The sequence below is a fragment of the Pteropus medius genome, unplaced genomic scaffold (genome assembly GCF_902729225.1).
Source record: "Pteropus medius unplaced genomic scaffold, Ma_sr-lr_union100, whole genome shotgun sequence".
In the NCBI taxonomy this organism is placed as follows: Eukaryota; Metazoa; Chordata; class Mammalia; order Chiroptera; family Pteropodidae; genus Pteropus; species Pteropus medius.
The window spans coordinates 6051614-6074226 of record NW_024349519.1 but is presented as its reverse complement, the minus strand read 5'-3'; the positions used below and the strand labels follow the sequence as shown (position 1 = coordinate 6074226).

Genomic DNA, 22613 nt, shown 5'->3' with positions numbered 1-22613 from the left:
ACAAAATTGCTTGCTTAACCAGTGGTTAAGAGATTATTGATTGATTGCCTGTATTCAAATTCTGGCTCTGAAACTTACTAGCTGTGCTACCTTGGGCAAATTACTTAACCTGTGCCTCAGCTTTCACATCTACGAAATGAGACTAATAATAGTGTGTACTTGTGGGATTATTATGAGGGTTAAGAAGTTAATATATGTAAAGTCCTCAGAAATAATGCTCAGCACTTATAAGTAATATTGAAGACCTAGCTGTTGTTCTGAGGTAGCTCAAAAGAGTGGCTAGAGCCAGACACAGTTTCTAATTTCAGCTCTATTGCTTACTACCTGCATAACACTGGACAAGTTATTTAACCTTTTTTGTACCTTGGTTTCCTCATCTGTAAAATGGGAATGATAGTAATACTTGCCTCATAGATTTATTATAGGTTGATATACATAAAATATTATGGCTGGTATACAGTAAGCTCTATACAACATTTGCTTTTATCAGCAGCCCTAGCTTTCCCTGAATGCCAGTGAGCTTGAAAGCCCTAAAGCTTAGTAGATTTTTAGGCAGCCTATCCTCCCCTGACCCACTGAATACTCAATGAGGCCAACCACCAGAATTCCCTATGGCCTTCCAGGCAACTAGAAGTTTACATATAATTATTTCTATTCTTGGTTAAAACAAGGAGAGAGGTATAGAATCAGCTGAAACTTGTAATATATTTGAGTTGGCTCTGGTCCTACTCTGGAAGTGTTTTTTGTCTGTGTATTTTTTTGTATCAAAATATTTACTGAAATATTTATCCCTTATCTTCTCTGGTCCTCAATATTTTCACTTGTAAAATGAAAGAATTGTACTCAAAATCTCGCACATCCCTTCCAGTATACAATTCTAAAACTCTAGCATTCTACCACATTTGGTGTGCTGTGGTCTGAAAGACAGATGGAATCTTATTTGCTATTTGAATTAAGACCATACCTCAAATACCACTCACTGCTGATGGCAGCTGCCTAAACTGTAGGTTTCTATAAATCCTATTATTTCTTGTTATTATGGAGAAAAAGGACCAATACAAATTGGAATGTTTATAATGGTATGTATTTTTATGACTAAATTGCTATAAAACTCCTACTTTGAAATAACAGAGCTTTATAGGTTTGAAAGTTTCTAAAATCCTCACGAACCCAAGCATAAATTTTAAGTTTAAATGAGGAAATATATGTATATGTAAAAGTTCTTTACACAGTTAATACATTTTACGAATGCAAAATATAATCATTTTTAAGATTTATCTGATCTTATTTAACAGAAGAGCTTTATAATAATGGAAACCTCTGATTATTTAGCAAGCATATAGAAGTCATTGATTCTAAACTGACATCAAAGCATTTCTACGTGATAAGATGTCCAAGTTAGATTTCATATATATGAAGTCATGCCAGTTGCTAGGAGGATAAGCAGCTTTACTCTGATGGTTTTGAGTTTCCACATTTGCTTTCAGCTCCTCTGCCAGAGGCACATATCCCTCCCACTCTGTGCTCCCCAAACCCAGATAATTGTCTCTGATGTTTTTAATAGCAAGGCTTTTTTTTTTTTTCCCACTGCCTTTTTCCTTTTATCATATAGTGGAATGACTAATCTGTTGGCAAAATTTGTTCATCTATTTTTATGGCTCTTAGTATATCATGTAGTGGTTAATTCTACAATATTCTTTAAAATTTGGCTTGGGTTTATCTTTGTTGTAATATAGTGATCCATTTACCAACGCATATTTGAAAGACAATTTCTGGTCTTTCTGCAAAACCTCATTATCATACCTAGCATAATATTTACAACATTAACTCTCTTCACACCCTCTACAGCATCATTTTGATACGTTATTTAATATACATTTCTTAATCATATATTCATTGTTTCACTAATCACCTCAATAGATCTCCGGGATTATTATTAACTAGACTTTTTATCTCATATGTGTGATTATTATTTTTATTTATATTTCAATTTAATACAGTAAAATTCATTCTTCTATGAGTTTTGACTAATGCATAGAGTCACGTTACCATCTCAGTAGTCAAAACGTAGAACAGTTCCATCACCCGAAAAAGTTCCCTCCTGCTGTCACTTTGCAGTTAACGCTCCCCCCAACCTCTAACTCCTGGCAACTACTGATCTGTTCTCAACCCAGAGTTATCTTTTCCATAATGTCATATACATAGAATCATACAGATGGATGTATGAGGCCTTTAGAGTCTGGCTTCTTTCACTTAGAATAATGCATTTGAGATTCGTCGATGCTGTTGCTTTTATCAGTAATCTGTTCCTTTTGATTGCTGAGCAGAATTTCATTATATATATACATATTTCATTATGTATCTATAATTTCAATATATATGCATATTTCATTTATATATGTATTACATAGGTATATATATATCTGTAATATTTCAAAGTCCATCCTTATATCACACACACACACACACACACACACACACACGCGCGCGCGCGCGCGCACACACATATATATCCCCCAGTTTATTTATCCATTCCCCAGTATAAGGACGTAAGAGTTGTTTCCAAGTTTTGGTGATTATGAATAAAGCTGTATAAATATTTGTAGGTAGGGTTCTGTGTGAATATGAGTTTTCTTGTCTCCTGGGTAAATACTTAGGACCAGAATTGTTGGGTCACAATGTATTTTATGTTTAACTTTGTAAGAAATTGCCAAACTTCTTCACAAAGTCTCCATATCATGTTGCATTCCTACCAGCTGTATATGAAAGTTTTAGGTGCTCCAAATGCTCATCAGCACTTGGTATTGTCAGATATATTTTTTTTTATTATAGCCGTTCTTATGAGTATGCATCAGCTGTGGTTTCAATTTGCATTTCCTTTATGATAAACAATGTGAGCATTTTTTCATGAGCTTATTAGCCATTCATACATCTTCTTTTGTGAAGTGTCAGTTCAAAACTTTTACTCATTTAAAAATTTTGGTTGTTTTCCTCTTATTAAAGTTATTTGTAAAATTATAGTAAATATACATCATATTTAATTTCTTAACCATTTGTAAATATGTAATTCAGTGGTATTAAATACTTTCACAGTATTGTGTAGTCATTATTACTATCTATACCCAAAACTTCCCCAACAAAAACTCTGTACCCGTTAAATACTAATATTCTCCTCCCTCTTCCTCCTCCCATTCCCTGGTAACCCAAATTCTACTTCTCATCTCAATTAATTTTTCTACTCTGGGTACCTCATATAAATGGAATTATACAATATTTGTCCTTTTGTGTTTGACTTATTTTTCTTAACTGTAATGTTTCAAAGTCTATCCATGTTGTATCATATATCAAAATTGCATTCATTTTTGTGGCTGAATAATATGTCCTTGTATCTAATTATTGAGTTTAAAGAGGTCTTTTTGTGTTCTGTTTACAAATCCTTTAGCAGATATATAATTTGCAAATATTTCACCCAGTGTGTTGCTTGTCTTTTTATTTTCTTTGAGGTTTTTGAGAGAGGAAAATATTTTAATTTTCATGAAGTCTAGTGTATCAATTTTTCCTTTTAAGGACTATGATTTTGGTTTCACATCTAAGAACTCTTTACCTAACCCAATATCACAAAGATTTCTTCTATTTCTGTAATGTTTTAAAGTTTACATTAGGTATATGACCCATTTAGAGCAAATTTTTGTATAAGGTAACAGATATGAACTGAGTTTATATTTTACATGTGGATCTAACTGTTCTAGTACAATTTGTTGAAAAGACTAATCTTTCTCCATTGAATTGCCTTTGCACCATTGTCAAAAATTAATTGACCATATTTTTGAGGGATTAATTCTGAACTCTATTATTTTTCATTTATCTGAAGGTCTATCTTTTGGCTAAAACCACACTGTCTTAATTATTAAAGATTTACAGTAAGTCTTGAAATCAGAAAGCATGAGTCCTCCAACTTCTTTTTCAAAATTGTTTTGGTTATCCTAGTCCATTGGCTTTCCATATAAATTCTAGAGTCAGGTTGTTGATATCAATAAGAAATTCTGTTGAGATTTTTATTGGGATTGGGGTGAATCTACAGATCAATTTGATGAGAATTGACATCTTAACATTTGTGATTATTTTTGGATGCAACAGTCTGATTCTAAATTTCTGTAACAAATCCTTCAGTTTTACTAAATAAAACATGATATTGTCTTATCTTGGCTAACCTAATACAGATATTTAAAATTAAGTTCTTTCTGTAGCAATTGAGTCATTTCCAGGTGATTTTATGTTGTAAGAGGTTACTCTCTGCCATTAAGTTTTAGTGACACAAAGCTATGGTCATTTTTTGTTTATTATTTTGTTATGTTATTATTATTAAAATGGTGATGGTTTTTCTTTGATTTTGTAACTATTTAGATTTTTACACGAGCTAATGTCTTTTATTTATTGGTTGATTGTGGTAAACTATACATAACATAAAATGAATCATTGTAACCATTTTAAATGTATAATTCAGTGGCATTAAGTACATTCACATTGTTGGGCAACAATCATGACTGTCCGCCCACATCCAGAACTTTTTCATCTTCCCAAACTGAAACTCTATACCTATTAAATAATAACTTCCCCTGCCCCACAGCCTCTGGCAACCACCATTCTACCTTCTGTCTCTATGAATGTGACTACTCCAGGTGCCTTGTATAAAGCAGAATCACATAGTATTTGCCCTTTTGTGACTGGCTTATTTCACTTAGCATAATGTCTTCAAGTTTCATCCATGTCGTAGCATATATCAGAATGTCCTTCCTTTTTAAGGCTGAATAATATTTAATTGTGTGTGTCACATTTTAAAAATCTATTCATTCATCAGTGGACACTTGGATTGCTTCCTTCTTTTGGCCATTATGAGTAGAGCTCCTACAGACATGGATGTGCTAATATCCATTCAAGGTCCTGCTGTCAATTATTTTGGGTGTCTCCCCAGAAGTGGAATTGCTGGATCATGGTGATTCTATGCTTAATTTTTTTGAGGAACTGCCATATTATTAAGCTAACGTCGTCAAAGAATGATTTATTTACTTAACATTGCTTTTTATGCATAATTGCCAGATTTATGAGTAATATTTAGAAAAGAAAATAGACTTTAAATATTAATGGACAATAGTGTGGCTAGTGGGGAGAGTCAGGAAGAATCTACTGAGAGGAAATATACTTCAATGAAGAATCTCAGACATCTTGTATTTATAATACTATGAGATCTGCAGTATGTTCACAGTATTGTTACTTGCTTTCTAAAAATCTAACGTCAGAGGTATATTTAGAATGTGGATTTAAATTATTTTACTTTATTTCTTTGCAAAAAGAAAATCTGACATTCCGAATTTCTTAGTTCTGGAAACAGCTTTTCTATCAGGTTTTTAAAAAATTAATAATTTCTTTAATAAGCTATTTTATGGCTTCATACAGAATTTACCAGAATGCAGTTTTTAAAACTCTATGAGAAACAAATAAAAGATAGAAAAACTACAAAAAAAAACAAATGTTTACTTATTAAGCCATGTTTATTACTATTTATTACTATTATTTATTTATCCAACATTGCGCTAGATCCTAGGAATTTTAAAAACAAGTCCTTATTCATTTAGAACCTACTGCCGACATTTTAAAAAAAGACAACACACAGGTAAATGAATTAAAAAGATTGTCATGTCTTAAATGCAATAGTACTTCTTACCACACATGGAAGTAGTGCCAAGTACCCACTAACGTTTGTTTGTGGAGAGATGGCTTTAGGGATGTGGGTTTACTTACATACTGGATAGTTTAAAGTTTTCTTAAATGGAAACGGCAGCCTTCAAGTCATATTGGGCCCCAAACTACACAGACAGGTGCGATTCCTAGATTTGACATATTTCCCTGCCTCCTTCCCTCTTAGTCACTCAGTGGGAGAACACTTTAGGATCCTTGTCACTCTCCTCTAGTCAGATCTCTTTTCAGGAGCTCACAACACATCCCCTACGCTGTTCTATTTAGAATACAAGCAAAGCCAAAAGCTCTCGACAGAGGCATAGACTTTAGCCTCAAGAGGATTGCATTCTGAGTAAAGTTCATGAGCATTGGAGTGCAAAAATTATAATTTCTCATTTGACGTTATTACAGCTTTTCCCCCTTATTTCCTACTTCTTGGTTATATTAAAGAGATAAGAGGTTCTTAGATGAATGTCTTTAGACAAGTGAAGTATAGTTACATATAGCAAATAAAAAAATAAAAATTATGTCAGCTTTGCATATATTTTCCATATGGGGGAAGTAGCCTACTTGCAAATCTGCTTAAATCTGAACCAATTATATGTGGCTCTCTTGTTCAGTCCATATTCTTGCACTTTACATTTAGTCTTTTCTTATCCTACTTTACTGTCATCTCAATCCCAATCATAGATAGTAGGTATAGGGCAATATATAGAACCATAAGAGAGAAGTCTAGAAATATGTTAATGTTTTTAATTTCTTACACCATAAATTTTAGTGGAGAGATCATGTGAAATCAGCCTATCCACTGGCATATGGATACTCCTGTCCCCATATAAGGTAACTTAAATAGGACTGTTATTTAAATAAATACAGCATTAATCCTTTTCAAAAAGGGACCTGTCCATAAGCTATTTGACCCTTTCTCTAAACAAAAGCAAAAACTAAAGCCACTGGACAACCCTATCTGCAAGTGAGCTGATTATCACTGCCAAAATCGGGCAAATATTTAGCCATTAGGAAACATCTTAAAAGACAACACTCTTAAGAGGTGTCCATTAGACCACATATATGTGAAGATAAAGACACACGAGAAAAGCAAATAAGCAAATTTGAGTAATCCATTAGAAATTCTCAATTAGACTAAGCTGTGAGAGTCTGGAGTGGACTGTAACAGAAGAAGCTTCCATTTGAGCTGAGGTTTATTTATCCTACTTATCTGAAGTCAGAGCCAATAATGCCAATAATCCCAAGAATGGTGATAAATGTTTTTCCTCATTTAGAAAAAGCCAATTGGCAGAACCTTTCATATGAGTCAATTCCTGATCCTAGTAACATGATACAAATAGGGCTCTTCTGATTTAATACTGGTGAGTCATATGCCTTGAGTTGTTTCTTATTAGAAGAGATAGAATTACACCCATTCTCCTGCTTTCTGACTCAGTTCCTTTTACAAACACCTGAATGCACTTAAGAGACAGAAGGGAGACATTAATATTTAGGAAACAAAACCAAGCTATCTGACCCATGGGAATCTGACTTTAGCATTTGTCAAATGCCAGATTGAGAGCCCTGTGCCTTCAAAGCCAATTCAGAAACATCAATAAGGCTTTACATTCCAAAATAGAGGCTGCCACAGCAGTCTTTGATGGATTCCATAAAGACATTTTTGTGTGTGTATGGCTCTCCCTTGATTTGATTCTTTTAGCTCAAGCAGGTCTAAAATCTTAAGTATATTTTAGTTCTCTGCCTTTTTCTATTTATGTCTTCTAGTTTTTATTGTGCCATTCCGGCAACATGGTTTCTGTCCTTACCCAATCTCTGATTCAACTTTTGCTTTGTCTTACTAGGTCTCATTGACCTGTTTGTATCTTCCTCTGTATCTGGTTTCAACTGCTCGCTGCTTTTGTTTTAGCTCTTTCCTAACGATCTGTAGAGACTTTGATTTATTATGCAATACCAGATATGGAGAGTCACGTTAGAACAGTGTAAACTGGCTTATCAGACCCAATGACCTCCCATCTTCTAAAATAATTTTATTTGTAGACTTTTTAGTTGAAGCTGGCTGGCATCCTTGAATTATGACCTAGAAGTAAGAATCTTGTGATGAAGATGGATAGAAAGTAACATTTCTTCTCTCAGTTCCCATCTTTTATATCTATAACCTGAATGCTGAATATCTTGGAAAAAAGGGCTTCGTTTATTACATAAATAATAATTTTAGGAATAATTTGGAGTTATTAATCTATAAAAGTGAACACAGAATGACAGCCCCATTAATTAATAAATAAAAATTTATGAAAGGTAAATCTCAATATTTTGTCCTCAAGAAATTAATGACATAATATGTAACTGTAAGTGGTAACTATAATTTTCATATTGACTCTCAGCTAAGAGCTAAGATTGTTCAACCCAGCACTAAGCAGTTTTGCTCCCCTACAAGTTGCTATTTCGTACATTTTAACTCCTTTTTTTTTATTTCCAACATTTAGAATATAGTGCTTTTCAATTTTTATTGGTTTATTTCATTGCAGAGGCCATGTATTTGTTGTGAGGATTAATTCATTTGGCACAGACCCTAGCACATAGTACAGGTGTTTGCTAGTATAACATAATAAAGGATGAGTATGAAGATGGCGCTAGATGGTGTTTAGCCAGGAATGTCTGAATTTGGTCTTGAGCCTGTTGCTCCTTCTCTTGTATTGGTGTTGAGGGAGCTGTACGCACAACAGTAGCAAAACGAGGCAAAATATTACTTCATTGTTAACTAGATCTTTGGCTCCAATGTAAAACTCCAGACTGCCGAACCAGAAAAAGGATAAAATTCTACTTCTTTAGGTTGGAGGCCTTAGAAATCAATGGCCAAAGCAAACCAGATGGCAAGTATTTTCTCTCCTTCCTACCTCATCCCCTACTCACACCCAAGTCTTGAAATTTGCCGTTCCAGTAGTATGAAATGACACCTACCAGAAGTAGGTGTCTCTAACGAGAGACAAATAGCAAGAGAAAAATTGTTTCCTGAGTGTTGAGCTATCCATCCCAGGTCTTCTCATGCCAGGGCAAGACACTGAACTTGATTGTGTCACTTAGGAAAAGAGAGACAAAGGTAGAGCAGAGAAAGAGGAGGTGGTTTAGGCTTCTACCAAGTACTAAGTGTGACTTCCAAAAATTCATGGGTGCAGAATTGAAAAGAAGAGAAAGAGCTGGTTCAGTGTTGAAGGTATAGCACTAGCTCTTAGTTCTTATTGCTATCCCAGTCTTGGTAACACATTTGATAAATGGCCACACACTAAGCCACTAGCCATGGCCACTACAATATTCCTTAAACCAAACCAAATCAAACCATAGAAACTCCCCCTTGTGGACTGAGTTAGAGCTCAAAGGACTAGAACGAAGAGTACTACCTTTGTCTATGGGCAACATCTGTCTTCCAGGATTGTGAAGATGATTGGCAATGATGTATGTAATGTAGATGGCACATAGTAGGTTCTCAAATTATAGCCATTTTTCTTCATTTTGCTACTATTAATATTAAAGAAAAATTTTTATGCTAGGTACTGAAACACACAGAACTGAATGAAAAAGCAAAAATTATATAGTGGTTGATATAATTATTGCATCTCCCCGAACTATAGCAAAAAGTGATTGACAACTTAGGACTTAAAATCATAAGTGCTTTTATTTTCAGTCTTCTCCATAATTGGCGGCTACAGGTGGTCAAATACAGCACTTAGGTATAGATTTAAGAAACTTAAAATGAGTACAGAATCTGACAGCTATGTTCCATCTAAATTTAAGTCACACTTAGAGTTTGGCTGGGATGTTAGCCAAAAAGAGATTTGCTATAGTTTCATGAGATAAAATTATGGTGTGAATCATCGTTTCTCTAGTCTATTCAAGTAAAGATTTTTTTTCAAAAGATTTTTAAAAAACAAATGCAGTTTATAATTTGATGTAAATCTGCAACTTGATTCTTTAATTTCAAATAGTGTGGTGGAGAGGACATGCATTATTTAAAGCTACATGTTTGGGTTTATCAGATAAGAATTAAGTGAAGGAATGCAAAATATGCTTTCTGTTTTCTATTAAAAAGAAGACAGAGGTTCTATTTAAAAAGAGGCTTGACATTTTCCAAGCTAAACTATTATTTATAGTACATAGAACATAGAAATACAGATGTCTTTGTGAGCAAGGATTTTAAAAACCAATTATCGTGGTTTTTGACAGTATAAGACAAATGCAGAATGTTGGAAGTGCTCCTACTGAGATCATCATCTAATACTGCAGCTGTAAAACATTCAGGTCCAACTTTGGAATTCCTGACATTTGCTATGAAAATGAAAATGTGGGTTTTAAAAGACTAGTACAGTAAGATTTTATCAGGGTAAATAGGTATTATTTTTCCATTTACACTGGAATTTAAGCTTTCACAATAAGCCAAATTAACCTTTAATCTTTAATGTTATCATAATCTCTAGGTATTAGTGTCAGGGATTCTACTGGTGTTAATTTAACGTGCTTAACAGTCATTAAAAAAGGTATTAGGAAAAGAGCATAGTAAAATAAAGCCCAATCTAAGTTATATAATTTAAGTAAGATGTGTTACTTATACTCTGCATAAACTGAAGCATCATCTAATATTACAGCCATAAAACATGTAGGTTATTTAAATTCTCTGACTTGGCTTCTTCATCTGTAATATGGGCATATCTCCTCGGATGCTTGAGAAGATTAAATTAGAAAATATACTTAAAGCGCTTAGAATAGTACTTGGTACATAGTAAGCATTTGACAGGATATATCAGTAGCAGTAGTTGTATATGGGAAATGATGGCTTAATATGTAGTTATATGAAAATAATAAAAAGATATACCATTTTAGAATTTACTCACCTAAAATTTAGAGAAAACATTTTATTTTTCCTAATCAATAAAAATAAAATTTCTGAAAAATACCTAATGCATAATTAACATTTAGTGAGCATTCAGTAATACATTACATAATTACTGCCCATTAAGCATAGGAAACAAAATAAACTTAAAATATTATGCATAATACATAAAGTAGTGCTTATTATTATCATGCATTTTATTGCATAAAAAAGTTTTCCCCGAATTCAGAGGTTTCCTAGAAAACATTCCATTGTAGGTTTTTGTATGTTAAACTCATTATAACATAGCTTGTTAGTACCTAGATTTATATATTGTGTCAAATCATTTCCACTGAAAATTATATCTTGTCCTAAAACATCTTATTAATTCAGTACCTTATTTAAGCTATGAGTCAAATAGTATTTCCTTGAAAAACAAATATTATAGCCTTAGACTAAAAAAGGCATCAACTTTCCTCACCGATATCAAGATTTCTTTATATTTGTGTTTAGTAAGCCAAGTAATTTCCAACATATCATGGCAGTATAACTGGCATACTTGTTTTTCTATGTTTGTATAAGTTCTGTATCACTGGTCATTAGCTCTATAGGATAACTTCATAAAATTTGGTCTTAAAAAAATAAAACCACTCTTTTCAATCTTTTGCATATTTCATGTACATTGTTTTCTCTCATAAATTCCAATTATATTAATATACATTCAGCCCCATTTCCCATTTCCTCTTTATAAGGCTAAAATGGATGCTTTCATGTCCAGAAAAAGAAGAAAAAAAGAGTGTCGGGAAACGAGATTGAAAAACAGAGTTTCCAAAACTCTGGGGATTAATAACAACAAGGTGGTGGTAGAAGGAAGTCATGAAAGAGAGAGGTGAAAGAGAAGCACTGAGTCTAATCTAGCAGTGATTTTAATCTGTTTCCATGTCTGAATTCAAACTCTGGAATTGTCTTTGGGCTACAGTTATCAGAAGAATTAAATGGGTCAGATAGCCAAGATAACTTATTTGCCTGGATAACAGCAGACAAGTTGATGCTTGCTGTCTGTTGGGAGCTCAGCTAGAACTTTAGAAGGAGTGCCTACTTATTCTCCATGTGGCTTGATTTTACAGCATGATGGCTGGGCTCCCACGGGAAGCTTCTTGAGTGCTAAATGTCCCTAGAGCAAGCATTTCAAAATACCTGGGTAAAAGCATCAAAACTTCTTATATTTTAGCCTTGAAAATCCCAGAATATCACTTCCAATGCATTCTATTGACCAAACGAGTCATTAAAGTCAGCTCAGAGAGAGAGGAATTGGACTCCATCTCTCAATAGGACATGTAACAAAGAATTTGTAGTTATCCTTAGTCAACCGCAAATTAAAAAAATACAAATTCTAGATATGAAAATCATTCTGGAGAGCGGCTTAGACCTTGCTCTTGGGTTGTTAGCATGGCGGACCACGCAGGTGCTGTGGACCAGGGAGACGAATGCATGCCTGCTGGGTCCCTGGACAGGCTGTTGAGGTTACCACCTCCACCGCCACAGATTCATACCTGGAAGTGGCGGTTTCCTGTGCAAAAACTGAGAGACCCCATTGGTGTCTTACCTGGAGGCACGGTTGCTGAGTCGCTCTTCGGCTCAGACAGAGCCATGATTCCGGAAATGGAGTGGATGAAGGTGGACTTAGTAAACCCGAGGAACTTGGCTAAAATCACCATCTTCAGGCATCTCTGTGTACAAAATCAAGTGAAAGTCGTGCACTTGAGAGTGGCATCAAGGCACCAGAAACATCGTGCCTGAGTTGAGAAGATGAAACAATTTGAAGAGTTTTTGAAGGCCGTGCATGAGGTGTCCAGACTCCCCAGCATCTGGTTGCATAAGCATTGTCAGGAGCACTATGAGAACAGCCCTGTTTCTGCTACTAAAGTTCAGGAAAAATGAGTATCCTTGAATTTTTGCATTTTTTTTCCCTTTGTCTTGATGGGTAGTGGTTTGATTATTTTGATGTGAATGTGAGTTTGTAGTTCTGGTCTAGTAAAGAAATGAATTTCCTTTTTGTCCAATGACATAAAGATCTTTGCTCACTTAAAATTAAGCAGATTTACAAAAGATTGTCCCTGTTCATTCATGTCTTGATGTACAGTGCGGGTAGAAGGCCTAAAAGGTAGTCGCTCCACTTTTGTTTGTTTCTTACTTTCTGAATCTACTAACCCTTTTACGATTTTATGGTCAGAGTCAGGCCTTCAAACACAGGGGCCCAAGATGCGGGGTCAGTCTGCTTTTTTTTTTTTTTTGCATCATTTGTTCTCAAACATTACATGTTGAACAATCACCTTGAGAACTTGCTAAAACACAATTTCCTAGGCTCCTTCTTAAGTGATTCTGGTTCAGTACATTGGGTCTATGAATTTGCATTTCTAACAAGCTCATAGGTAATGTTGATGATTCTTTGAAGCTCTCACTTTGACGCTGCTGGTTTGGCCCCTGAGTAGCACCAAGTGTGAGTTTTCTTCTTAGAGTGGAACCTTCCTCTGTTCACATGGATGGATGTTTCAATTTGAAAGGAGGCAATTGGCACTCATTCTGCTGGCTGCTGTGATTCACTAGAGAAGAGTTGGGGGTCCAGGAGAGCTTGTACCAGGGAAAGTGTCTGTCTTCTTTTCCCCTGAGGCCTGCACAAGTGTCCTGCATGGGCTGCAGGCTGCGTTGTTTTTCCTTTACTGGTTACAATACTATGACCAATTTCTGCTAAACAGCCTCAACCCTTGCTGCCTCCACTTTCAGGAAGCAGGATTCTTCTGGGGAGAGGTTGCCAAGAATTCTGGCTTCAGATATAAAGTTGGAGTTGATTTAACTCATGCAGTTTCTTCACCTCTTAGCATTAATGGATTATAGCCATTTGTAAGGATTTTAAACACGCAAAAGGTCTTTTCGAATGTGCTTCTCTGATTACAAGTGATACTGATTGTGTTCCTACTTTGCTTCACATTTTTGTAAAAATAATTTTACATTTTCCTTTTATTCATTCTTATCATTGCTTCTTTCAATTCTGAATATAAGGACTTTAATGTCTGTATAAGTTTTATAACAAATAATTATCCATTATAACTAATATTTTTTACTTCTTTGCTTCTCAAATTTTTTGCGTATGAAAAATTTTTATTGTATGTAGTTAAACCAGTTATTGTTTTCTGTGTGACTTCCCCTCATCCTCACCCCTTACTTTTAAGCTGAGGAACTCCTACTTTTTCTCATTATGTAGAAATCCGATAAGTATTCCTACAGGTTTTTCCAAATACACTGAACATTTTAAACTGTTATTTAATAGAAGAGAGTTATGCTGGAAACTTATTCCAATTTCCCTCAAATTCAAAATTAAAGTATTAAATGATTCTGTTCTCCTTCTATCCTTTATACACATCGACATGTTGAAGTCCTAATCCCTTCTACCTCAGAATGTGACTGTATTTGGAGATAGGGGCTTTAAAGAGGCTATTAAGGTAAAATGAAGTCATGGGCAGGCCTTTTCTCAATGACTGGTGTCTTTATAAGAAGAGGAGGAAAGAATGGATACAGATAGGTGCAAGCACACAGGAAAGACCATATGAAGACAGAGCAAAAAGGCAGCCATCTGCAATCTAAGGTGAGAGGCCTCAGAAAAAACCAAGCCTGCTAATACCTTGATCTTGGACTTCTAGGCTCCCGAACTTTGAGAAAATAAATATCTTGTTTAAACCAAAAAAAAAAAAATCATTCTGAAACAATTAAGAACTCAATGCAAGGGTTTCACAGAATTTTTGAAAAGTTTAAGAAATAGTTATTGATCTGGAAGATAGAACTGGAAGAGAATATCCAGAATATAAAAACCCAAAGATAAAAGATACTTAAAAAAAAGACAACGGAAACCAGAAGATAATGGAATAATTTTTTCAAGGAGCTGAAAAAAAAAACAATTACCAAACTAAAATTCTGTACTGTCCAAATAAGAAACATCCAAATCTGTAGAGAATTTTTATAAAGGTTTATTTAAGTTAAATTGAGGACATACTAGGGAGCAAGATCTCAAATGCTCCGGAAAAGAACAGTTTTACAGTTTCGTTGATGCATTTGAGATTAAGAAGGGAGCGTAAAGATTACTTGGGGGTTGGAGAAAGCAAGGCAGGGATTGGATTGTAGGGTAGTTAAGATTATGTGCTCTCTTGAAGGTGGTGATGGCTTATTTCAAAGGTATGTTAGCCTAGATGGGCAAAACAATGGATAGGGCTTGCTTAAACAATGGATAAATACTTTTACTTAAAAAGTTATATGCCTAAGGCATGACTACTCACCATGACCTGTCCATTTTGGAATTTATGATTTATTACAGCACCCCTTTTTCATCCATGATACCTAATGAAAATATTCTTCAGGAATGTTTCACACAAATAAAAATTAAAATAATTCATCACCAGCAGACCCATATTATAAGAAATACTAACGGGCAATACTCTAGGCAAAATAAGAAAATGGTCGTGGGTAGAAACTCTCAGATACAAGAAAATGAAAAAGAGAAAAACACTAAATATGTGAATAAATCTCTTGAGTAAACATGAATTGTATAAAATAATAATATTTGACAGAAATTCAAAATATAGAGAAATTAAAACACTGTAACACTAGAATATGAATCAATAAAGGAGGTTAAATATAGTTAAGGTACTCTGGGGAGAAGTACTAATTATCACTAGAATTTGACAAGTCAAGAATGTGTTTTTGAGTCCAAATATTAAACCCTTATATTGTAAATTGATTTTCCACAAAAATGCTGAGGTAATTCAATTAAGGAAAGGATAATTTGTTTTTCAGCAAATAGTGCTGGAACAATTGGATATCCACTAGTAAAATGATGAGTTTAGACCCCTGCCTCATATAATACACAAAAATAAACTCAAAGTGGATCATAGACATAACTGTAAGAGCTAGAACTATGAAAATTCTATAAGAAAACGTAGGAGTAAATTTCATGGTCTTGGGTTAGGCAAAGATTTCTTGAATAAGATATCGAAAGCACAACTAATGAAAGAAAAAAATCGATAAATTGGACTTCATCAAAATTAAAAAATTTGCCCTTCAAAAGCCATAGTAAGAAAATAAAAAGACAAACCATGACTCGGAAAATATTTGTAAATCATATATTCGACAAGGGACTTATATCCACAATATATAAAGAGCTCTTACAACTTAATGATAAGACCAAAAAAAGTGCAAAAGATTTAAGTAGACATTTCAGTAAAAAAGATATGAATGGTCAGTAAGTGCTTGAAAAGATGCTTGATATCCTTAGTTATTAAGAAAATGCAAATTAAAATTATGAGATAACACTTCACATCCACAAAAATGGCTATAATAGAAAAGATAGTAATAAGTGTTGATGAGGATGTAGAGAAACTGGAACCCTCATACATTGCTAGCAGGAATGAAAAATTGTGCGGCAACTTTGGAAAATAGTTTTTCAGTTTATTAAAGTGTTAAACACAGATTTACCACACAACCCAGCAATTCTCTTGAATATTTTATTCCCTCCCAAATGAAAATATATGTCCACACAAAGACTTGAACACAGATGGTCATAGAAGCCTTATTTGTAATAGCCAAATAAGTGGAAATAATTTAAATGACCATCAAATGATGGTGGCTAAACAAAATGTAGTATGGACATAAAATGGACTACTATTTGGCAATATAAAGAATTGACGTACTGATACATGTTATAATATGGATGAACCTCAAAAACATTATGCTAAGCGAAAGAAGCCAAACGCAAGATACCACATTTTGTGTGATCCTATGTAGATGAATTTCTAGAAAGGCAAAATTATAGAGATAGAAAGCAGATTAGTGGTTGCCTGGGACTAGGGATAGAAATGGAGTAAGTGTAAATTCGTCACAAGATTTTTTTGGGGGTGGTGGTGGTGATAGAAATGTCTTAAAATTAAAATGTGGTGAGAGTTTCACAATTGTGTAAAATTAAAAAATTTTAATTGTACACTTAAAATAAGTAGATTTTATGGTATGTAAATGATACCTTAATAAAAAGCTATTAAGAATTTTTAAGTAAAATAATGTATTTTGTAATCAGAGAATAAACTCTAAAACAGCAGCAAAACCGTGTAAATTTTCCAAACTGATAGAGGGGTCAAAATAGAATAATAAAAATACTTAACCAAAAAAAAAAAAAAAAGACAAGAAAGGGAGTAAAGAGGAACATAAGTGGAACAAATATCAAGCACATTGTGAGATGGTAGAGTTAAACTCAGAGATATGAGTAATAACATTAAAATATAAATGGACTCTGTGTGCTATTTATCCATTTGCCTCAGGTCCACATTTACCCTTTTTTTCTGTTCTGTGAAAATGGTTCTGGGCCTTTTAAATATTTTTTCTTTGCCAGATGGCGCCGAAGCTTTGTCAGTAGAGGGCGCTAGAGAAACATTGCAGAATGAAAGAGTTTTTACTTCCAGTACTACGGTGCTCACGTTGCAGGAGATCCTGCAGCATGCTCCGCTTTCCAGGATCTGGCTCCTGCAATGCTCATGGCTTCTGCAGCCTCAGGCACTTGCCCGTTTTCCAGCACCAGGTTCCTGCAGTGCGTGGCAGCCAGCAGCAACCAGTGGCCAGCAGCTTTCCATTTCTTGGGTGGCTTTGTAGCAGAGTGCCTAACCCGAGATGCCTCCCCAGAAACAGCATTGCCCAGCACCCTACAGTGAGGATTTCTGGTAAGTTCCGGAGGGCAGATCCAGTGAGCCATGGCTGTTACCTCAGCCCTGAGGTGGCAAGGGTGGGAAGTGCACTTTTCCTCGGACATTCTCAGCCCTCGAGGAGAGGCTGTTCCTTACGTCTGCTATATTCATTAGAATTCTCTTTGCTTTTTACTAGCTAATCAATCCCTCATTACCCTAACGCCCTGCTATACTTAATAATTCTTCATATTACATTTTCCCTTCAAGTACCATGGGATTTCTCTCTCCCAAGTAGAGCTAGATTGAAACTAAATGCTCAAATATATTTTGCTCAAATATATTTTTTCATACAGGAAGCATAACTAGAACAAAAGGCTACAGAAAGATTGAAAGTGAAAATATGAAAAATATATCGTACAGAATGACTAACCAAAGGAAAGCTTGATATAGTTATTCGGGCAAAAATAATGACCAGAGATAAAGAGGAGCACTTCCAAACAAAAAAAGGTCTAATTCACAGGAAAATATAAAAAATTCTAAATTTCTATGGTGACTGGTAAGAGCTTCGAGAAAAGAAGCAAAATGGACACAGAATTAAAAGGATAATTAGATAAATCTATAATCATAGTGGGAGATTTTAAAACTTCTCTCTCAGTGATTGATAGAATAGAAAAGAAAAATCAGGACCTAGATTTGAACATAAAATTAACAAACTGAATTTTATTGCATTCAGCAACTGCAGAGTCCATGTATTTTAAAGTTAAAAAGAACATTTATTAAAATTGACCATTTGTTGAGCAATATAGCCTAAGCACATTTGAAGGGATATATAGTATGTTTTCTGATCAGAATGAAATTAAGCTAGAAACTTATACGAGTAAAAAATATACTCAGAAATTTATAAACACATCACCGAATAACTCATAGATTAAAGAAGAAATCGCAATGGAAATTAATAATATAAAAAACTGAATAATAAAAATACAATTTATTAAAATGAGCAATGCAGAGAAATAGTACTCAGAGGTTAATTTCTATGCTAAAAATGAGAAAGCTTGAATGTCAGTGATCTAAACATCATTTCAGAAGTTAGAAAAAGTACAATAAAATAAACTCCAAAAGGTCAAAGTAGGAAAAAATAAAGATAAAAGTAGAAATTTGAAAAATAACAAATGTATAGTTGAAAAGAATAACAAAGCTAAAATTAAATTGATAAATCTCTAGTGAGACTGAAAAAAAAGAGAGAAAACACAAATAATTATTTGTTCTAAATGATTTAAAAAGTTAATACGAGGTTATTATGTATGACTTTATATCAATAATTTTGAAATTATTTGCAAATGTGATAAAGTTAAGGACTTTGAGATGGAGAGAATATCCTGGATTATCCAGTTGGGCTCAATGTAATGACAAGGGTTCTTAAAAGTGAGAGAGAAAGGGAGATGAAGAGGTCAGAATTCCTTAACAATCATTTTAGTTTTTATGTCAGTAGAGATGTCTGCTCTTTCATTCCTGATTTTAGTAATTTGTGTTTTCCTTCCCTTTCGCCCACTCGTGCCTTCTGTCTCTGTCTCTCTGTCTCTGTCTCTCTGTCTTTCCCCCGCCCCTAGTATATCTTAAAGTTTCTCAATTTGTTGATCGTTTCAAAGGACCAACTTTTGTTTTCATTGATTTTTTTTCCAACTACTTTTTCCGTTTTCTATTTCATCAGTTTCCACTCTGATCTTAATTCTTTCTTTTCCTCTGCTCGCTTTTGGTTCAGTTCTTATTTTTCTGGTTTCTTAAGATGGAAAGACACCTTTCCATCTTTTTTAATATGGGTGTTTAAATATGTAAATTTGCCTCTAGGCACTGTTAGCTACATCCCATAATTTGGTATCTCAGGTCAAAATATTTTCTAATTTTTATAATTTCTTCTTTGACCCATGGGGTATTTGGAAGTATATTGTTTAATTTCCAAATATTTGTAGATTTCTCATTTTCTTTTGTCATTGATTTCTAATTTAATACCATTGTGTTTAGAGAACACACTTTGCATGATTTCTATCCTGTAAATTTATTGAGACTTGTTTTATGTCCTAACATCTTTTTTATCTGGGAGAATGATACATGTGTGCTTAAAAAGGATGTGTATTCATTCTGCCAATTTTGTACGGACTGTTCCATTGTATTAGGTCAAGCTGGATGATGATATTGATTCTTTTATATCCTTGAATTTTTTGTCTAGTTCTATTTTTTAGAGTGGGTTATTGAAGTATCCAACATTATTGTTGAATTGTCTATTCCTTCAATTCAGTTGTCTAGTTTTGCTTTATGTGTTTTGGGCTCTATTGATAAGTATGTGTTTGTTTGCAGTGTTTTATATTTCTGATAAACTGATTTTTCTATCATTATAAAATGTCTCTCTTTGTCATTAGTAATATATTTTGTCCTAAAGTCCATTTTGTTGACTATTAGTATATACACTCCCGCTCTCTTTTGGTTAGTTGGCATGATATCTTTCTATACTTTTATTTTCAGTATATTTATGTCTTTGAATGTAAAGTTTGTCTCTTATAGACAGCTTAGCATTAAATCTTATTTTTTTATCCAATCTGACAATCTCTGACTTTTGATTGGAGTGTTTAATCCATTCACATTAAATATTATTATCAATATGATTGGATTTACATCTGCCAATTCGCTATTTGTTTTCTGTATTACTTATCTATTTTTTTGTTCTTCTGTTCTTCCTCTACTGCCTTCTTTTGTCTTATGTAGGTATTTTATGGTATATCATTTTAATTTTTTCATTTTTTTACTTTAAAAATAATATTTTTAGTGGTTGATTTAGGGATTACAGTATTCATGTTATCACAATCAATTTCAGATGAAATTCCACTAGAATATAGAAACTTTGCTATTTGCACTATTGTCATAGGTATTACATATATATTATAAACTCAACAATTGTGTTATAATTATTGCTTTATATAATGGTATATCTTTTAAAGAATTTAGGAAGAGAAAAGTATATTTAGAGAGTATTTTTTTTTACTGGAAATGTATCATTTCCAGTACTTCATTTCTGTCTGTGATTTGTTACCATCTATGTAATTTCCTCCAATACAGTTCCATTTTCCCCACCTTCTGCTATTATCGTTGTATACCTTACATACAATAGTTCTGCTTTCATCCATGGTTTCTCTATATCTGCTTTCAGTTATCGGCAGTCAACCATGGTCCGAAAATATTAAATAAAAATTCCAGAAATAAACAATTCGTAAGTTTCAAATTGTGCACTGTTCTGAGTAGTATAATGAAATCTTGTGTTGTTTCACTCTGTCCTGTCCAGGATGTAAATCATCCCTTTGTCTAGCATATCCATGCTGTATATGCTGTTTGTCACCTAGCAGCTGTCTTGACTATTAGATTGACTGTCATGGTATTGCAGTGCTTGAGTTCAAGTGACTCTTATTCTTCTTAATAATGTCCCCAAAGTGCAATTTGGATATGCTAATGAGAAGCTGTAAAGTGCTTTCTTTAAGTTAAAAGGTATGTATGTATAGGAAAAAAACAGTATACATAGGGTTCTGTGGAGCGTAGTTGTCGGTTGCAGTAATTATTGATGACGGTGTCCAGGGCCAAGGTGATAGCACTGGATTAGCTTTATATGTCTGAATAATTTTAAAGATGAAGCTGACAGCTTATGTCTTGAATGTGGGATATAAGGAAAAGAATCAAAGATAATGCCAAGATTTTTTGGCCTGAGCTAAAGAATGGAGTTAACATTAAGAGATGGAAAAGGCTGTGAGTGTAGTCAATCTGGAAGACTAGGAGTTCAGTTTGGGACAGGTAAATTTGATATCTCACGAGACTTCCAAGTGAAAACATTTAAAACATTTAAAGGTCCTTGGACATAATATATTTACTCTTTTAAGCTTTACCTGTAAAATTTGCTGGCTCTCCCAAAGACTATTTCCACCTCAGAAAAGTTATTTAGAAAGAATAGTTCTAAGACAAACTATTATTCATATGTAAATATTATGAAATTTAATCCACCTTCCTCGTTGATAAAGTGGTAACATAGTTTGAATGCTTGTTGAGAGAAGCATCATAGCCTAAGTGTATAGATTCTAGAGCCAGTTTCCCTGAATTTAAATCCTTGTGCTTATTGACTGTGTGATTTTGGGTATATTTCTTCACCTCTCTGTGCCTCAACTGTGTCATCTATATGATGATGCAAATAATGCCTACTTAAAAGAGATTAGCTTATATTTGTAGTGGTTTTAAAACAGTGCCTGATGCATAGCGCTAAATATGATAGAAATTCTTTCAGATAGTTTGCTCAAAGTCTGTTTTGTATTTAACTTTTGAGCATACACATAAAGCTCTGACCAGACTGTACCGTCTCTTTATAAAAGGTTGTTTCACATAAAGCCATGCATCTGAAAAGATGTCCTGTTGAAAATTGCAACTCTCCCAGAAAGGAATCTGTTTAAGACTATAATCTATAAAAGCTGTTTTATTTCTGGTTGGCTTAATCTAGGTCTCAGATCTTAACTGAAATTATTAATTGGTTCTATCTATAATATAACCTAAGGGTTCTTAAAATTTGGGTCTTATAAAAGTAATTTTTAAAATAGTGCCTAACTCATTCTGTGGACTTAAAGTACTGACTGTAATTGCTTACATTGTTAAAGTAAAAGTGCTTATCAAACAGCTTTCTGAAGAGGCTTTACGCTTTTTTCGCATGTTCTGCAAATAGTCTGTGAAAATTGCTTTTTATGGGAAATAGCTTCTTTTTGTTTGGTGCTGCATCTCCATTTTTTCTGTGCATCCTGCTCAACTGCCTCAGTCTTGTCTTTAACCATGATGAAATGAGAGCTTAAACTTTTTTTGGCAATTTCCATTTTGACTCCAAACCGAAAATAGATATATTGTATAGGAACACCCTTAGTCTATGTGGGTTGGGTGGGACTGACTCTACTCCTCATGTGACACAGTCTTGGACAATCAGGGCTTGTCTTGGGACTTCTGCTGGAACCAATGGGGAAGAAGGCTCTCATTATTAGGACTCCTAGCTTTAGAGATACTTGTGGTCATCTCTGCTATTATATAAAGAAAGCTCGCTAAAAAATGAAGGTAGCACAGAGGAAAATAGTTTTAAGAGACAAAGAAAAATAGATTTTTAATTACATTTTAACCCTTTCACCCATTTCTGAAGCTGAATGTCTCAGTTATGTAATCCAATGACCCTTCCTGTCACCTTTTAAAATCATGCTTTCACTCTATAAATGATTGTCTAA

General features: G+C 33.9%; 1 protein-coding gene across 1 annotated transcript; it reads left to right on the top strand.

Annotated features, from left to right (window-relative positions):
* Positions 1 to 12055: 12055 nt before the first annotated feature.
* On the top strand, positions 12056 to 12406 carry LOC120618605 (oocyte-expressed protein homolog). Its single transcript, XM_039882864.1, has one exon. It carries the CDS (start codon positions 12056 to 12058, stop codon positions 12404 to 12406), a length of 351 nt encoding a protein of 116 aa, XP_039738798.1.
* Positions 12407 to 22613: the final 10207 nt, after the last annotated feature.